This window comes from Camellia sinensis, chromosome 13 (assembly GCF_055761805.1).
Source record: "Camellia sinensis isolate YWXY chromosome 13, ASM5576180v1, whole genome shotgun sequence".
Lineage (NCBI taxonomy): Eukaryota > Viridiplantae > Streptophyta > Magnoliopsida > Ericales > Theaceae > Camellia > Camellia sinensis.
The window spans coordinates 13,974,755-13,990,160 of NC_138973.1; the positions used below are offsets into that span (position 1 = coordinate 13,974,755).

At 35.6% G+C, this 15,406-nt stretch overlaps 1 protein-coding gene across 33 annotated transcripts; it reads right to left on the reverse strand.

The window, feature by feature from the left end:
• Positions 1-306: 306 nt before the first annotated feature.
• Positions 307-14,190, reverse strand: LOC114306636 (peptidyl-prolyl cis-trans isomerase CYP95). Of its 33 annotated transcripts, none has more exons than XM_082901523.1 (17): positions 14,100-14,148; positions 13,273-13,327; positions 13,079-13,162; positions 12,888-12,991; positions 12,283-12,362; positions 12,048-12,102; positions 11,737-11,825; positions 11,395-11,419; positions 10,971-11,009; positions 7,817-7,937; positions 7,497-7,624; positions 6,936-7,251; positions 5,808-5,929; positions 5,148-5,349; positions 4,351-5,058; positions 4,179-4,238; positions 307-979 (listed from the first exon to the last, which is right to left on the reverse strand). In XM_082901523.1, the coding sequence occupies exons 5-17, from the start codon at positions 12,355-12,357 to the stop codon at positions 664-666; spliced, it is 2,256 nt and encodes a 751-aa protein (XP_082757649.1). In that variant the 5' UTR covers positions 12,358-12,362; positions 12,888-12,991; positions 13,079-13,162; positions 13,273-13,327; positions 14,100-14,148; the 3' UTR covers positions 307-663. The 33 variants fall into 33 exon arrangements, with proteins under 33 accessions (XP_082757649.1, XP_082757651.1, XP_082757643.1 ...); XM_082901525.1 differs by having other exon boundaries at positions 12,283-12,365; positions 14,100-14,145; XM_082901517.1 differs by having other exon boundaries at positions 12,283-12,403; positions 14,100-14,145.
• Between the last annotated feature and the right edge of the window lie 1,216 nt (positions 14,191-15,406).

Below are 15,406 nucleotides of genomic sequence, written 5' to 3' on the forward strand. Positions count from 1 at the left end.
TCTTCTTAAAATACAAAATTTATCATGCATGTTGTGGAAGAAGCAAAACAAAACAAATCATAAACTTCAATTTCAGAACCATCTGATTGCAATTTCAATGTAGATATAAAATGGAGGCCTAGAAACCATCATTCCAGAAGATCCAACACCAACTTCTTGACCTCAAACCATGCAATGAAGCAAAATGCAAATTCAATTTAAATGCTACCACAAAACAATAACAAAATTACTATAAAAGTAAAATCAGGGGCATGTTTTGATAATTAAAAAAAAAAATCAAATTTAAAAGCAGAAGCACACCACTGCTTATAGCACACCCAAATAAAACTTTACTTAAACGTCATTCCTGTTCACATAGATAAAATTGCAAACTAAGTACCTGGATTTTCTCTAATTAAAAAGGTTTTTAACCCTCAAATGACAGCCTAAGCAAATGGGCTATTAAGAACATCCACTGCCACAATTAACTGAAACATAATGTAACATCCATCATTATTCAACATACATCTCTCAAACATGTTCAACCTCCTAAACGGAGTCAAAACATCACCACAAGTCCATGCATCTTCAATCGTCGCGATCACCTCACACCTTGGATCCTTTATTCATCATGATCATTTCAAAGCTCGTCAAAACCACTGCTAGAATCATCAAAACACATCCTTACCTCTGGCCCGAGTCAGGAGAACCGTTTCCATACGAGACCAAACCCCCCTTCTCAGGGGGGCTTCCAGAAGATGACCTTGACCTGTCTTTGTTTGCCTGCTTAGGTGATTGCGAGTCAAGTGAGGACCTTGATATTGATGAGCTCCTGTTGCGAGGAGGTGACCTCTGCCTCTCAGCACGTGGGGATTCACGGAATCTAGATGTCTCGATAGGAGAATGGCTGCGGATAGGACTGCGGCTATAACGGCGGTCACGGTAGCGAATTGGGCTCCTTGATACAGGACTCCTTGTCCTGCTTATTCTGCTTCTGTATCTGCAAACCGGTGGTCACAGAGTATGAAGTTTTTCATTACGAAAAGAGATGAGAGAGCAATTATACTATACTGGTACCACTACAACTCAGTCAGGTTTAAACTAAAAGCCATTTGGAGTTGGTGCCTCTGTGAATTGGACTAAAAGATCACATTAGTAGAGAAGACCCATCTAAAATTTAAAAATAAAAAATAAATTCAAACAAACAATAGACCACAACAAGATAACTGAACTGAACCATCAGCTTGGCAGCACGTAAACTAACCAATAACAACTAATTAAAGCAATAATTTGCGTAATAGACAGTAAGATATATATATATATATATATATAATTAATAAAAAGGAGGTAATTCTATAAAAACATAATTTATATACAGAAAATTCATATAGAATGCTGTAGCAATTTCCTATAAAAGAAGAGATCGCCACAAGAATGATACACAAATCTCCCCATATATATGCTTGAATACTATATAAATAAAGACGGACACTCGTGCAAATACTTGGACCATGGAAGGAGGACCAATGAACCTATAGCAATCCCGGTCTTCCCCATCATTTACTTTGTTCCAGACTTGAGTTCCGTCATGGTTGTTGTTGTCTATATCTTGTTTCCGTCCTTTAAATCCTTTGAATTTGAGTTTTGGGACGTGTTGGGTGAATTTGGTATAGGTTGATTGTGAGTTGGAACAAATGATTGCTGTCCAGAATTTGGCTTCTTCGCTCGAGCGAGGCTCTTTGCGCTCAAGCGAGGCCTGGGTATTTGCTTCGTCGCTCGAGCGAGCTTTCTTGCACTCGAGCGAATATTGTGGGTCTTCAGGTTTTCTTTTAAGACGCAGCTTCCGCTCGAGCGAGCTTTCTGTCTTGTGTCTCTTGGCTTAAGTGAGGAGTCTTACGCTCGAGCGTTCGTCTGCGTCTGCATCTGGGTTGGACCTGAAGGTTCTTCGCTCGAGCGAGACTTTTGTCGCTCGAGCGAGCGAGCTCTATGTTTTGTGTTTCTTCACTCGAGCGAGGATTCTTACGCTCGAACGAGGTGTTTGTTGTGTCTGGTCGCTCAAGCGAGCCTCGAATATATCAGTTGCAGCAGCGTGTTTCTTCTTTAACTTTTCATCCCCTTTTTCCCTCAAAACCCTAGATCCAGCATACTCTCTCTCTATACACACGCTCTCTCTACAAATACACCTAGTTCTAGTGGTCTTCTACCCTAGTCTCTTTGTAAGAAAGGTAGAGCTTCGTGTGGGCTCCATTTTGATCCGAAAAGTTCTGGGTTTGGAGCATCTTTCAATTTTACTCTTCATCTTCTTGAGCTTCCACTTTGAGGTAGGGATAAACTACTCCTTGTCATGAGTTTTAACATAAATTTTAGTCATTTTGTATAAATGGTGAAGTTATAAAAATCTTGAAAAGTTAGGGTTTGATTTGATATATATAAAGAGGGGTTTTCAATTGTTGAGCCCCATGTGTATGTGAAACCTTGAAAAATTGAGTTATTGTTGTAGGATTGATGAAATTGAACCTTAGGGTTGATGTTCGAGGAAAAGGGGGGAATGCCCTAATAATGTTTAAATAATTAATTTGGAGAAATATGGAAATATAAAATTGAGTTGAAAATCACGAAATTGAGAAATTATGTGATTGAATGGTATAGTTGGACTGATTAATTACTCACCTATGAAATTGTTGATAATTTGTCTGTTTGATAAATTTATTATCTGTTTAGAAATAATTGTTTTGAGCTATCGGTGGAAGATAATTTTAATCGTTGTAGAGACTGTATGTTGATTAGGGAAAACTGAAACTAATCAATTGGGTTATGTCATTGAATATGACGGTTGAATTAACACATCAAATATGTGCCTAGATTGATCATGGTATATGATAAAGCATTTAAATACATTGCATATGTATCTTATTTGGGAGGAGATAGGGGATGTACTCGCAAACCTGTTTGGGAGGAGATAGGAGATGTACTCCATTGATAACTAAGTTGGCCGGAGTGTCCAGAGTGAAAGTCCCGAAATCTTAATTACGTTTGCATAACGTAGATAAATTGAAGTATTGAAGTGTTATTAATATGAGTTGTAGTCTCATTTTGAATTGAAGTATTGAAGTGGTAATAATATGAGTTGTTGTCTCATTATAAATTGATTGTGATTGAAGTGTTGATAGTATGAGTTGTAATCTCATTTTGAACTGTTTGGATAAACAATGAACCATATCTATGAATTGGATTGGATAATGAAACGGAAAGAGATTGAAACATGGTTGTGACTATGGATTGGTTATGGAAGAGATGTCCGTTGATTTATATGAGTTAAACATTTATCAAATGCTAATGTTTTAGTTAATTCTCATATTATGTTTAGCGTATCTCTACTGGGCTTTGGCTAACCCTATATGGGACATCATTTTTTAGGTACAGGTGATATGCCGCCTCCAAGGATATAGCTTGGGAGGTTGAGAAGCTAAAAGCTTATTTTTGTAGTTATCTTTTGTATTACATGTAATTCAAGCCAAGAGCTTAATCTGTTAAGAGTTAAAACTCTCTTTTGTTGAAACCAAGTGTTGACTTGGAAAGTTTGTAAGCCCATAGGGCATTTACTTTTGTTGTCAACATGTAATACTTTTTGTAAAGAATACTCTGATGCATGAATATATTTTATTTTCCTATGTCTATGGATATCATGAATGATTGAGTTATATGGATTTATTTTGAGGGCGTTACAGAACCGCATCCCAAACAATTGCACAGGAATACATCCCAACTCCCACAAGCAAGGATTCAATGCAATACAAGCATTTTGGCATGGACCTCCTCCCTACACCCTTTCTTCTTTAATTCAGTTAGCTAATGATTGGTCTGCGTTTTCCAATTCTACTACTATAAGCATATAACACCTTATCCTTCTAGAATTGTGATCGCTTTATTTCCATATTAGTAATTGCCGCATCCTGACAAGCATCCAATGAGTTTTTGCTAGTGTCATTTGGAGTCATGCATGCCTAACAAGTTCACAAAGCCTATGAACAGATCAATGAAACTAGAAGAGCATAAAAACTGGCCGCCCAAACTCAACTAGGGTGATTAATCAGCTTAGCAATTGATTGAAAAGCAAGCTGCTAATAATAATTAATAAATAACTGACATGAACTTTGAAGTGTGGATGTAAACTTAAGAAATGTAGGCAGATCACAGACCTTGGAGGAGTTCTCCCTCTGGGTGGGCTCCTGTAACGCCTAGGGGATCTCCGGTAGTATCTAGCAACACGAACGATCATCAACAGCAACAGTAAATAACGTTTCATAGAAAAACCACAACAATGCAAGTACTGGTCTTGCTAATGAATTTACAATACAGATCTGGTAATACCTGTCACGATCACTCCTGCCATAACGATAGGACCTCACAGGAGAACGATCTGGAGAACGATACCTGCGTGCATAAGCGAATCGCTCACTGAAACCCCTTCCCCTTCTGATGCGCTTAGGTGATCCATCTGGGGAAGGACTTCTTGATGAGCTCCTTCCACGATCAGAAATAGGAGACCTTGCTCTACGTCCTGCACTTACAGGACTCCTTGAATAGCTGCGATGAATATTCCTTGCAGGTGCCCTAACTGGACTCTTGCTAATGCTTCTCCTAGAAGGGGCCCTACCGGAGCTTCTGCTCACACTTCTTCGAGAAGACCTTACAGGGCTTCTGCTTACACTTCTTTTCACCACTCTTACAGGGCTTCTGCTCTCTGACTTCCGTGATAACTTCCTTGATGAGCTTCTTAGTGGGGTTCGGCTAAGTCTCCTTCGGGGTGGGGATGTTGTGGGACTCCTGCTAATGCTTCTTCCAGGCCGGGCTTGGAATGGACTCCTGCTGATGTTTCTTCCCTTCTTAACTCTTACAGGACTTCTGCTGACACTTCTCACGGGGCTTCTGCTGATACTCCTGCTTCGTCGAGAGACTTGTGGAGGGCTCTTATCCACACTGCGACTCCTGCTCACACTCTGGTTCTTGCTCAAACTTCTCTTGGGACTAATACTCATACTCTTGCTCATCGTCCTCTTAGGACTAATGCTACGGCTCCTGCTCATGAACTTCTGATAAAATACCATATCTGCAAGAATCCATAACAATAAACAATAACTGAAATGTAATAAGAATGGGAAGTAAACCTAGATTTTCCTCGGTGATCATCCACTACATCAGGCCTATCTGCACTTCTGTCAGACTTAGTTTCCACTTCTATTCCATTACTATGCCGCTGTCCATTTTCCTTCGGGTATTCACCCTCTTCTGTCTCAAATATATCAGTTGCCTCTCCCTTCTTACGAGGTATAGAAGCTGCTCCCTCAGCAGAAGGAAATTGATTTCCAACTACAGGAAGTCATAAAAAAAACAGCTGAGGCATTTAATAAAATTCTACAAAGGAGGAAAGGAAACAAAGAAGATTAGCATTCTATCTAAGAAAATTGAGATCTTGGTCACAAGCATCTTAGCAAATACTGTAACCTTAAAATCATCATTAAAAATAAGGGTAAATTACGCTAACAAAGTACATTACTTTGGCATCTCTTGGTGCCCTTCAATGATCCATATTGTCGGTGTTTTATCGTACAATAAAACAAATGCATACAAACCACTCATTTAAACTAATTTGCAAAGAAAAGAAAAGCACCAATTTTATATACATATATACTACATATTATACAAGACTCTTCTCAAATGCATGTGGACCACCATATGTAATACCTTTACTAAAACAAATGCAAAGAGATGGCGAGAAGCAGAACAGACTCAAATTTTAAAGGCATGGCATGGGTAAGGAATCATACCACTTGTCTGAACCTGGTTTTTATGCTTCCGATCTGGACCCTTAACATCAGCATCACCGTTATCATCTGATCTAGTTTCACTTTTACTCTCGCTCTCAGTATCAGTAAGACTATCAGATGCCCTTTCAAAATATAGCAAAAAGGGAGAACTTCAGCACAACATAACACTAAAAACAGCAACAGGAAACTTATTATTGCATCAAAAGATTTGAAACAGAAACAAGCAAAGCGGGAACAAAAATAGCAACATGTTCCTCCACCACTACCGGACCGGATAATACGAGCAAAGAGGGAACAAAAATATTAAACCAGAGAAAAAATAAATAAAGTCAAGCAATGAGCTTTGAGAAATGAAGATTAACAAAAACAAAAGTAGCACAAGTAACACTACTCTTTAATCAGTCAGCACCTCCATGCAGAGTCAGTTTAGAAGATTATTCATTTTACCATTAAGAACTTGAATAGAACATCACCATGCAACCTTAGTACAATTGGAATATGTGCATCAACGATTTGCTAATAATGTAAAATGGGAATATTCTCTCTGAGGCATCACTATAATCCAACGTGAAGCCACATACACCGTTGAAGGAATTTTCTACATCAAATGTCAAAAATGATCCATTGGTGCCTATTATTGGTATTTAGGGGTAGTTTGGGATGATCTAAATAAGTGCACTTTTTGACTTTTTATGAAATATGGGTTGAGTATGGGTTGGATTTGAAGTGATATGTTAGAGAAGTGATGTGACTTAAATAAGATGATGTGACTTAAATAGGATAGTGACTTTTTGACTTTTTGAATTTTTTTAGAGATGCCAAACTAAGCCTTAGTTACACCGATGGAGAAGTCATAATAACTCAAATTCAGAAAAGAACATGATTTAACAAATGGGAGAGACATAATGAGGTGAAAATAATTATGCAAATCTCAAAGATATGCATCTCTGTATCTAGCTAGGTCAAGGAGGTGAATTAGGGAGAGTCAAAAGATCAGAGTTTCACTTATCTAACTTCAGTAAGGAAAAAGTTTAAGTTCGGAGAGTTAGTAAATTACTAACAGTGCCTCTGGACAAAAAATGGAGAACAGACAACACACATTACAATAATTAACAATCACAGAACAACCTTTTTGATTGGCGCTTTGATCTCTTATCACGCCTCCTACGCTTTTTTTCATGCCGCTTGTCTCTCCTTTTTCCACGTTTATATCTGTCTCTCTTAGATGATCTCTTTCTCTTCTTGCGTCTGTCATCACTTGAAGAACTTAAGTGAGACGATGACGATGTATATGAATCAGAATCAGTATCAGATTCAGATGATTCCATCTCGCTATCCGAGGAAGTATCTGATTCAGTCGTATAATATCTTCTTCTCTTTTTCCTTCTGTCTCTTGAAGATTTCTTGTGCTTTCCCATTTTCAGTTTATTCACTTTCTTTTTCTCTGCACATCCCGATAACAAAATCAAGTAGTAAAACCCACTATATCATTTACATATACAGCTAATAAACAAAACAATGAAAAATCAGGAGGGGAAAAAAAACAGCTGGGACCTCCAAGTGGAATATTCTACAAGATGACCTTAAACATGTCACAACACATGAGACCACTAACAGGAATATTCTGCAAAACAACATTTCATGACAAGGCAGAATCAATTGCCAAAACAACAGCTCTCTGATTCTCACCCTCAAGGAATTCACCACAATTGATGATCTTCACAGTCACAGATGGCCTTCCATCTTCGTCACCCACAGTTTCCATCTTCTTCAGAACTTCTTGCCCTTGCACAAGTTTCCCAAAAACTACATACTTCCTGTCACGATATGCCACAATCAAAAAATTTAAGTAAGATGGAAATTTCTTATCATGCATCAAGCAAAAATGGAGTGTGCTACTTAGTGTTAACTTGTACAAAATAGAAATGTAGGTGCTCGAAGTTCAAACTAAATCCAATTCAACTGGGACAACTGGCATGCTATACTAACAACATTTCAGATAAACAAACCTGTCAAGCTGATGATTGGCCTCGAAGGTGATTATAAATAAAGAACCACGTGCATCGCGATCTGCCACTGCCATTGATAAAAGACCACGCTCATCATGCTTTAGCTTGGATGGTGGTTCATCTGAAATACAGCACAACTACCACCAGTTAATTGATGAGATAGATAAAAGGAGTAGACAGGTCTACATAAGAGATTCACCAAGTAAGAAAGCTCAACACAAAACACAACACACACCAAGAATGCATTTGTTGACCATCAAAAGTGATATTTGTACACAATGCCAAATTAGTTAGATATATACCTTGCACGCACGCACACAGGATCTAATCTCCTTCAATTCCAATATTACGAGAATCTATGCACATGAAACACATCGCATGACACAAAATTTGCACATCAAAATTTCACCTCAATGTGATAAAACTTTACATGAGAAACAAAAGAAAGGCACTTATGTAAAGGAGAAAAACAATGGACCATGGTTGTGGTTACAGTTATAATCAAAGCACATTTAATAACAACGGAAGCAAATATTGGGTTCCTCAAGGTTTTAAAAAGCGGCCGCAACCGTTACGTAACGTCGTTACGTAACGGTTGTGGTGGTTACCGCCACTCGTTACGGCCGCTTTTGTAGTGTGATTGAGATTCACAGGTGTGTCAGCCGTAGCGGCTACCGTAATGGTCGTAACAGTGCCGTAACAGCCATAACGGTCTGTTACACACCGTTATGTAACGGTTCCAAACTGTTTCTTTCGAAAAAAACAAAAAAAAAGCTAAAAATAGGAGAAGAAGGATAGAGAGAAGAGGGAAGATAAAGACAGAAGATAGAGGAGTAAGAGATAGACAGAGAGAAGATGGAAAATGAAGAACAAGTTATTGATTTGTTGAAACTGTAAGACCTATACTATTCTATTCACCTGCTATCACTCAACCATTTTGTTTGTGTGTCTATCTATATATTGTTCGAAATTAATAATAATAATAATAAGTGTGGTCATTATCTATTTGGCTTGGTTAAAATATATATATATATATATATTTAGACTTTTATTTATTCTCTTACTTTTGTCATTGTTTATCTTATATATAATAGTTAGTGATTGATTTTTTGCATAATATAAAGTCATTAATTATTAAAATAAAATGTAAAAAACGCAGCTTATAGTGATTTAAAAATATGAAATATATTGGATCACACTTAAAAATTTACAAAAATTGATCAATATTTATTTTAAATCCAATAAATATGATATCGAAAAAAAATATGCGTATCGGTAGGTTTTTTTTAAATTGTGCGAAAAATAAAAAAATTTACGGTTGCGGTTACCGCAACTATTACGCTACGGCCTTTACACCCCGCAACCGCACCACCGCCACAGTTACAGCGACCGCAACGGCTTTTCAGAACGTTACTGCCAATAATGCTGTGGAAATGGGCAGCTGGTGGACAGGAAAGTAGTCACTGCGGTGTTGGAAAAGGCAACACAAATGAAGTACCACCCACATACCTTAAAGTTCTGGGGATGGGAAAATAGTAGCAGCATAAGTGGAGACAGGTGACACACTCATGCAAAAGGTAGCTTACATGAACAATAATAACGGTAATGGCTAGTCTGGGTGCCCATTAAGCGACACAAGACACAATTAAGTTCTTTAAGAGGATTGAGATATGAGGGAGGGGCTAGTCATGGTTCACAGGCTTAACAGCCAACTTTTCATGCCGCCATACAAACATGTAATTCTAAATCAGTGTTAGAAAATTTATTTGTACACGAACCTATTGCAGAAAGAAGTTAACCAAGAAATATACCTATGTGGTCTAGTATCCAAAAGATTCAACTTTAAAGCTCCACTGATTTCCAACTTCACATGTTTTTTATAGTTAGAAATATGTGTAGCTAGTTTAACCACCTGATTTGCACTTGGTGATACTGGCTCAGCCAGTTTACCGTCTGATTTACTTCAGGCAACATCTTAAATATTCAAATACAGAAATAAGCCAGCCCAGCTAGCCTGTAAGTTGGAAACAATAAGTACCCAAAAGACTCAGATCTTCCACTAAAGTAGAAATTTCAGATCTATAAAGAAACAAATGGGGGGCCATTTCACTGCCCACCATTTTTTTTTTTATCGGCAACAAAAGAAAATGTTACTAAAATAAGAAAAGGCACAACAAGAGGACAAGAAGTAATTTATAAAAGGAATTTTTTTTTTATTATTGCAAAGTAAAAATATATATAATTATAAGGGAATGTTCCTGTATAATTATTATTATTATTTTACTTCCCAAAAAAATAACTATAATTACCAAAAATAACACCCACACTAAAAGGGGGGAAAGAATTGAAATATATTTTAGTTTTTGGGGGGTGCTGTATTTGTGTGTTTGAGGGGGGCAACTTTAGCAGACACAAGAAGCTCAATTCACCAAGCATTGATCCCAATTCTCAACTTCCTGGGTCAACTACATGAATCCATCTTCACAATCAAGTATTCGTCTATTCATGAAGCCATACTAGGCCCACCACTGCTTACATGAATATAAAAATAAATAATAATAATAATAATAATAAAATCAAATCAATGCAGTAAGAGATGCCATACTTTTTCATGCACCCTAACTTGCTATATAGAAAAATAAACATAAGTATACGCTGAATAAAACTGAAAAACTGAATAAAATGAAGAACAAAAAGCTGACAACCCCTGCCAACATTAAACAAGCACACTTTGAGCACATCAGGTACTAAATAGCATACAACTCAAAAAATCAAAATACGCATATACATTGGTAGATGTAATATCCATACACCCTACCGTTTTAAGAGACAAATACAATTGTCCAAATTTCATTGGGTTGAAGCTCCCATGCACCAAGAGTAAGATCAAAGTCAGCCCCAACCTTCACAGGCAATGCAAAAGGAAACCCATTTGCTCTCAAGATACAGATGATTTGTGGAATAAGAAATATATAGATCTCTGTGTCTGTGTGTGTTTTGGCCATCATTTTATTAATCATTTGAATCACACACCTAATAAGATGCTGCAGAAGCTCTATTCATTATTTACTTTAAAACAGGCATCTTGACTAGACCATCATGACAACTAAGAAATGGGGGCACACAGAAAACCAAGAATACATTAGTATCTCACCTGGAAACTTCTCTCCGTATATGCTTTCTCCGAAACTTCCTGCAAAATTTAAACAATGGATTAAGATGATCATTACCATTACCCTATTCAGTTTAAGTCACATAGTCAACTTTACCATCTTATGCAGTAATGCGGATGTATAAATAAGGCTGTAATAAACATGAAGATATTTGTGGACAAATTTCTTTAATATATAGTCAGGGTTAGTATGCAGAAAATTTAGGATTCTGACCACTTGAAAAGGTTAAATTGTCCTGCTCACCTTCTCAAATGCAGAAGCAAGATTTAAGCAAATTAATGGAATATTGATTATCAATACTTGACAAAGAAGGGACCCAAACAATAATTTTCCTGAAATTCGCATCCTCTAAACAATATAATGGTAAAAAATTAAAAAGGACTGTCAAACCCAAGGAATACATACCATCTCGTTTAAGAAAATCACCACCCTGCAGCATAAATAATAAGAATTAGTGAACTGGTAATTACAAAGTAAACCTTTACTACAAAACTGGGTTGGGTACTGCAAAGTTTAGTAAATTTCTTAGGATAGACAACTTAGTAAGCACAACCTTAAAACTACATCACAAGAAAAGCAGTCGTGACCATCAGCCCTGTATCCTACAGCATAAACAAGGATAGCTGACTAAAAGACAATTTTTAGGCCACATCTACGTCATTCTTAACCAGAAAAACTAAGCATGTAGGCAATCAATCACATTCTATCCATTGAAGCACTCTCAAGCATAAGAAACAAAGGACATACCTGAGCCATTGATCCTTTAATAATGGAATGGAAAAAGGATCCTTTGTAGTGGAGGGGTCTTCCAATCTTAGGACTAATTCCCTTCTCCCCTGTAAAATATGATATCTTTAAGTATCAGACACATAAAATAATCTCGACAACAAAATGGATTAGCATGCACAAAAGAAGTTACAAGTCAGACTTCATTTAAAAAAATACTGAAATGCAACAAATCAACAGTAAAACATGAAGCCACGAAAGAAAAATGACTCATTAGAAAGGGAGAAGCTTGTATTGGAAATTTTAACTTATGATACCAACAGAAGACTTACCTGTACAGAGTGCACGAAAATTTTCCGCAGTCTTGGGAGCAACATCAGAGAAAAGCTGTATCACCAAAGATCACCAATGAACTAATTGCAACCATTCAATTTTTGGGAATAAATATGACATTGAAAACAAAATATCAAAGGCTTTAGAAGAAACAATAAGAATTTCGACTTAATTGCATATGTAGAAAATATTTGACTTGATATTATAGTAGGTTAGTTCAAAATATAGAAATACCTCGAAAACCATCTTTTCAGCAGGATCGCCATCAATAGACACATCCAGAAAAACTAGGGGCAACTTCTTGCTCATTTTTTCTGCTAAAGGATCACAATATCACCACTATCATCACAATGATCTGATAGCAAAGATATGTATTACTAAGAACACCATTAATTCATAATATCATATTAGCAATTGAAAACAGAAGAGGGGAAAAAAAAAGAAATAAGAATGAAAGAGAACTTATGGGAAAAAATATGCAACAAACCAAACTTCTAATAGATTATTTCAAGATGAAACAAAAAATCACTTTACAGGAAATTCAAATGTCATTACACAGACAGTTCAAAATAATTAAGCACCCATACCATGCCAAGCATTACACATGTAACTATAGAGTGCAAAATGAATATTTAGAAGGGGGGGAAGAAGAAAAAAACTAGTTATTAGACAAACTGCATAGATTCCCACAGATACTTCCAATCCTCTATTACATGACATAAACAAAACTCTACAAAATGTTAGGTCAAAGCTATTTGAGGTTGGCTGGCTTAGTAAGAACATATCATCTACCAATGTGATTCATATCATAGAACATTGTGTCTCTTCAAGCCACATACCCTTTTAGTTACAGTCTCACCTGCCAACATATAAATTACTGCAAACCTGTGCAGACATTAAACAACAACTTCAGATCATAGTTCCTTCTCACCTTCATCCAAACCTTTAATTATGGGAAACAGAACACGTTAATCTACTTAAGCTTATAGAGTATCCAATCCAAGAGACTTAATTAATCACATCTATGTACCTCATGGTTAAATATTGGACTCTTGCATCATTTCCAGAAGAAATCACGTCAACAGAGTAGTAATCATAGCCCTCAAACATATATCTAAACATTAGCCGTTTGGAAAAGCAAAGACTCTATAAAGTGTTGACCCACTCGATGAACTGGATAATTCAAATAATACCCACATCCAAGTTATGAGAAAGGGTAATTACCTCATTGGTGAGCACCAGTCACAGCCAAATCAATGTAAGTAGTTCATAAAACAGTCTGTATATTGAGCAGAAAAACTGTAATTTTCCCATATATGACAAACCATATTGTCCCAAATAGGCTTTTAAGTTTTAAGTAATTTCCACTTCGTCACACACGGTATCATGAAGAAAAAATTAACAATAAAAAAAATAAAATAAGCTAATCTCGGGTATGTAGCATACGCAGCAAAAGGAAACTATCAAATTTAAGACAATCAAGGGCCCAAAATAACTCTTCATAAGCAAAAAAAGCATTCAACCAAGCCAACCGCAGAAGAAGCATTCAATTGGCAAAAAGATACAGATCAGCCTATGGCAATATCAACTCCTCAACCAAACACTCTTCACTATATAAATGTTATACATACAAATACCTATAGACCCATGCATTGATAAATAGACATATACACTTACTTATGTAATCAAGTTCCATATATATATATATATATACTTACATAATATCAAAACATGTGATTACAGGCGCTAATTGAAAAAAATCCCCAAACCCAGAACCCTATGAAATTCATTTACAAACACCACGTCGAAAACATGTGCATCATGATCATCGTAACACTAGAATCAACAACTAAAAGCAACATAATCAGATTCGCAACAGACAGACTACAGTACAAGAAAATTCACGAATTGATTGGGAAAATAGCAAGACAAAGGTGATGAGAAGTTCGAACAATTTGAGATTAATAGAGAGAGAAATTACATTTATAGATAAAAATATGAGCTTTTGCTAGATTGAATTTGAAACCCTAACCCTAGCTCTTTAACTTTACCTGAGACTGCAGCTCTACTAGTCTTGCTCCTCCACAGAAATGAAACGATGAGTGAGAGAGAGAGAGAAATATAAGCGGAACTCGCTGCCTCTACTTGTTTGTGTATTTACCTAACTACCCCCTAATTATATCTAGAATTACCGATTTTCTCTTTGATTGATATAATGACAAATTTGACCTTGTTTGTAATGTTTCCTTCAATAAATAAATAAAAAATTATGTACAATTTTATAATTAGTAAAACCAATCTTGAAAATATAACTAGTGGTGTGCAGAAAAAAATATTACAAAAAGGTGATAAATTTTATAAATATTAATAATTAAAATCATAAATATTTTAATTATTTTTTATTAATAATTTTTTAAAACCCCTCTTGAATAGTCATTTTTACTATTTTAAAAGTGATAGGACTCAACACAGTTGTCTCTCTTTGTCAATTTGGTCATTTTAATTTCAATTATATTAATTTTGACATTTTAAATTTTTATATCATATCAAGTTTAATTGATATTTTTCATTTGGAAACTGCATATAAATCAATGGCAACTGGTTAATTCAAAAAAAAAAAATGGACTACTTTAGAATTAGATGTTAACCCATCAATCATTTTGGATAGAGGAATGAACTATTTTGCCCTCAATTTTAATATAATTTTTGAAAAAAATTATTAATTAAACTAAGATTCACACAATGTGAAAAAAAAATCGAAGTTAAAATTGATAAAAATATAATTACAATGACCAAATTCAAATAAGAAACAAATTACAAAGCTTACCAATGTAATTTGAGCTTTATTTTCTAAAAAAATTTGTGTACAAACTTTCTTCCTCTTTTTTTTCCTTCCTCTTTTTACCGACTGTTTACATCAAATTGTATGATGATGTTTGAGAGAGTGAGTACTCCAAATAAGTCTATTGCTAGTTTAGTTTATGAACATTGCTATTTTAGTTTTAAAAAGTAGATTTACTTTAATGTTGTGACAATAATTCAAAATATCTAAAATAATTTTTTTCTTTACATTTTCTTTAATTATTAGCCAATCATCTCTATTATACATCACTAAATTTAGAAAGTCTAAATGAAAATCAAGAGGAACACAAGTAGTTGCACTAAAACATAAGCATCATGGTTGTTCTATAGGTATGGTCACACAACCTTACACACATTGCAACATGTTTTATCCTCCTTTGTGTTCTAATTTCTGCCTGGTATGCCTATCAAATGCATCAGTCATTACTTCTGTTCATGAGCTCACTGTATTATCTGTTTTTAAAAGCTTTTATTTTATTTTTATTTTTTTAATTTT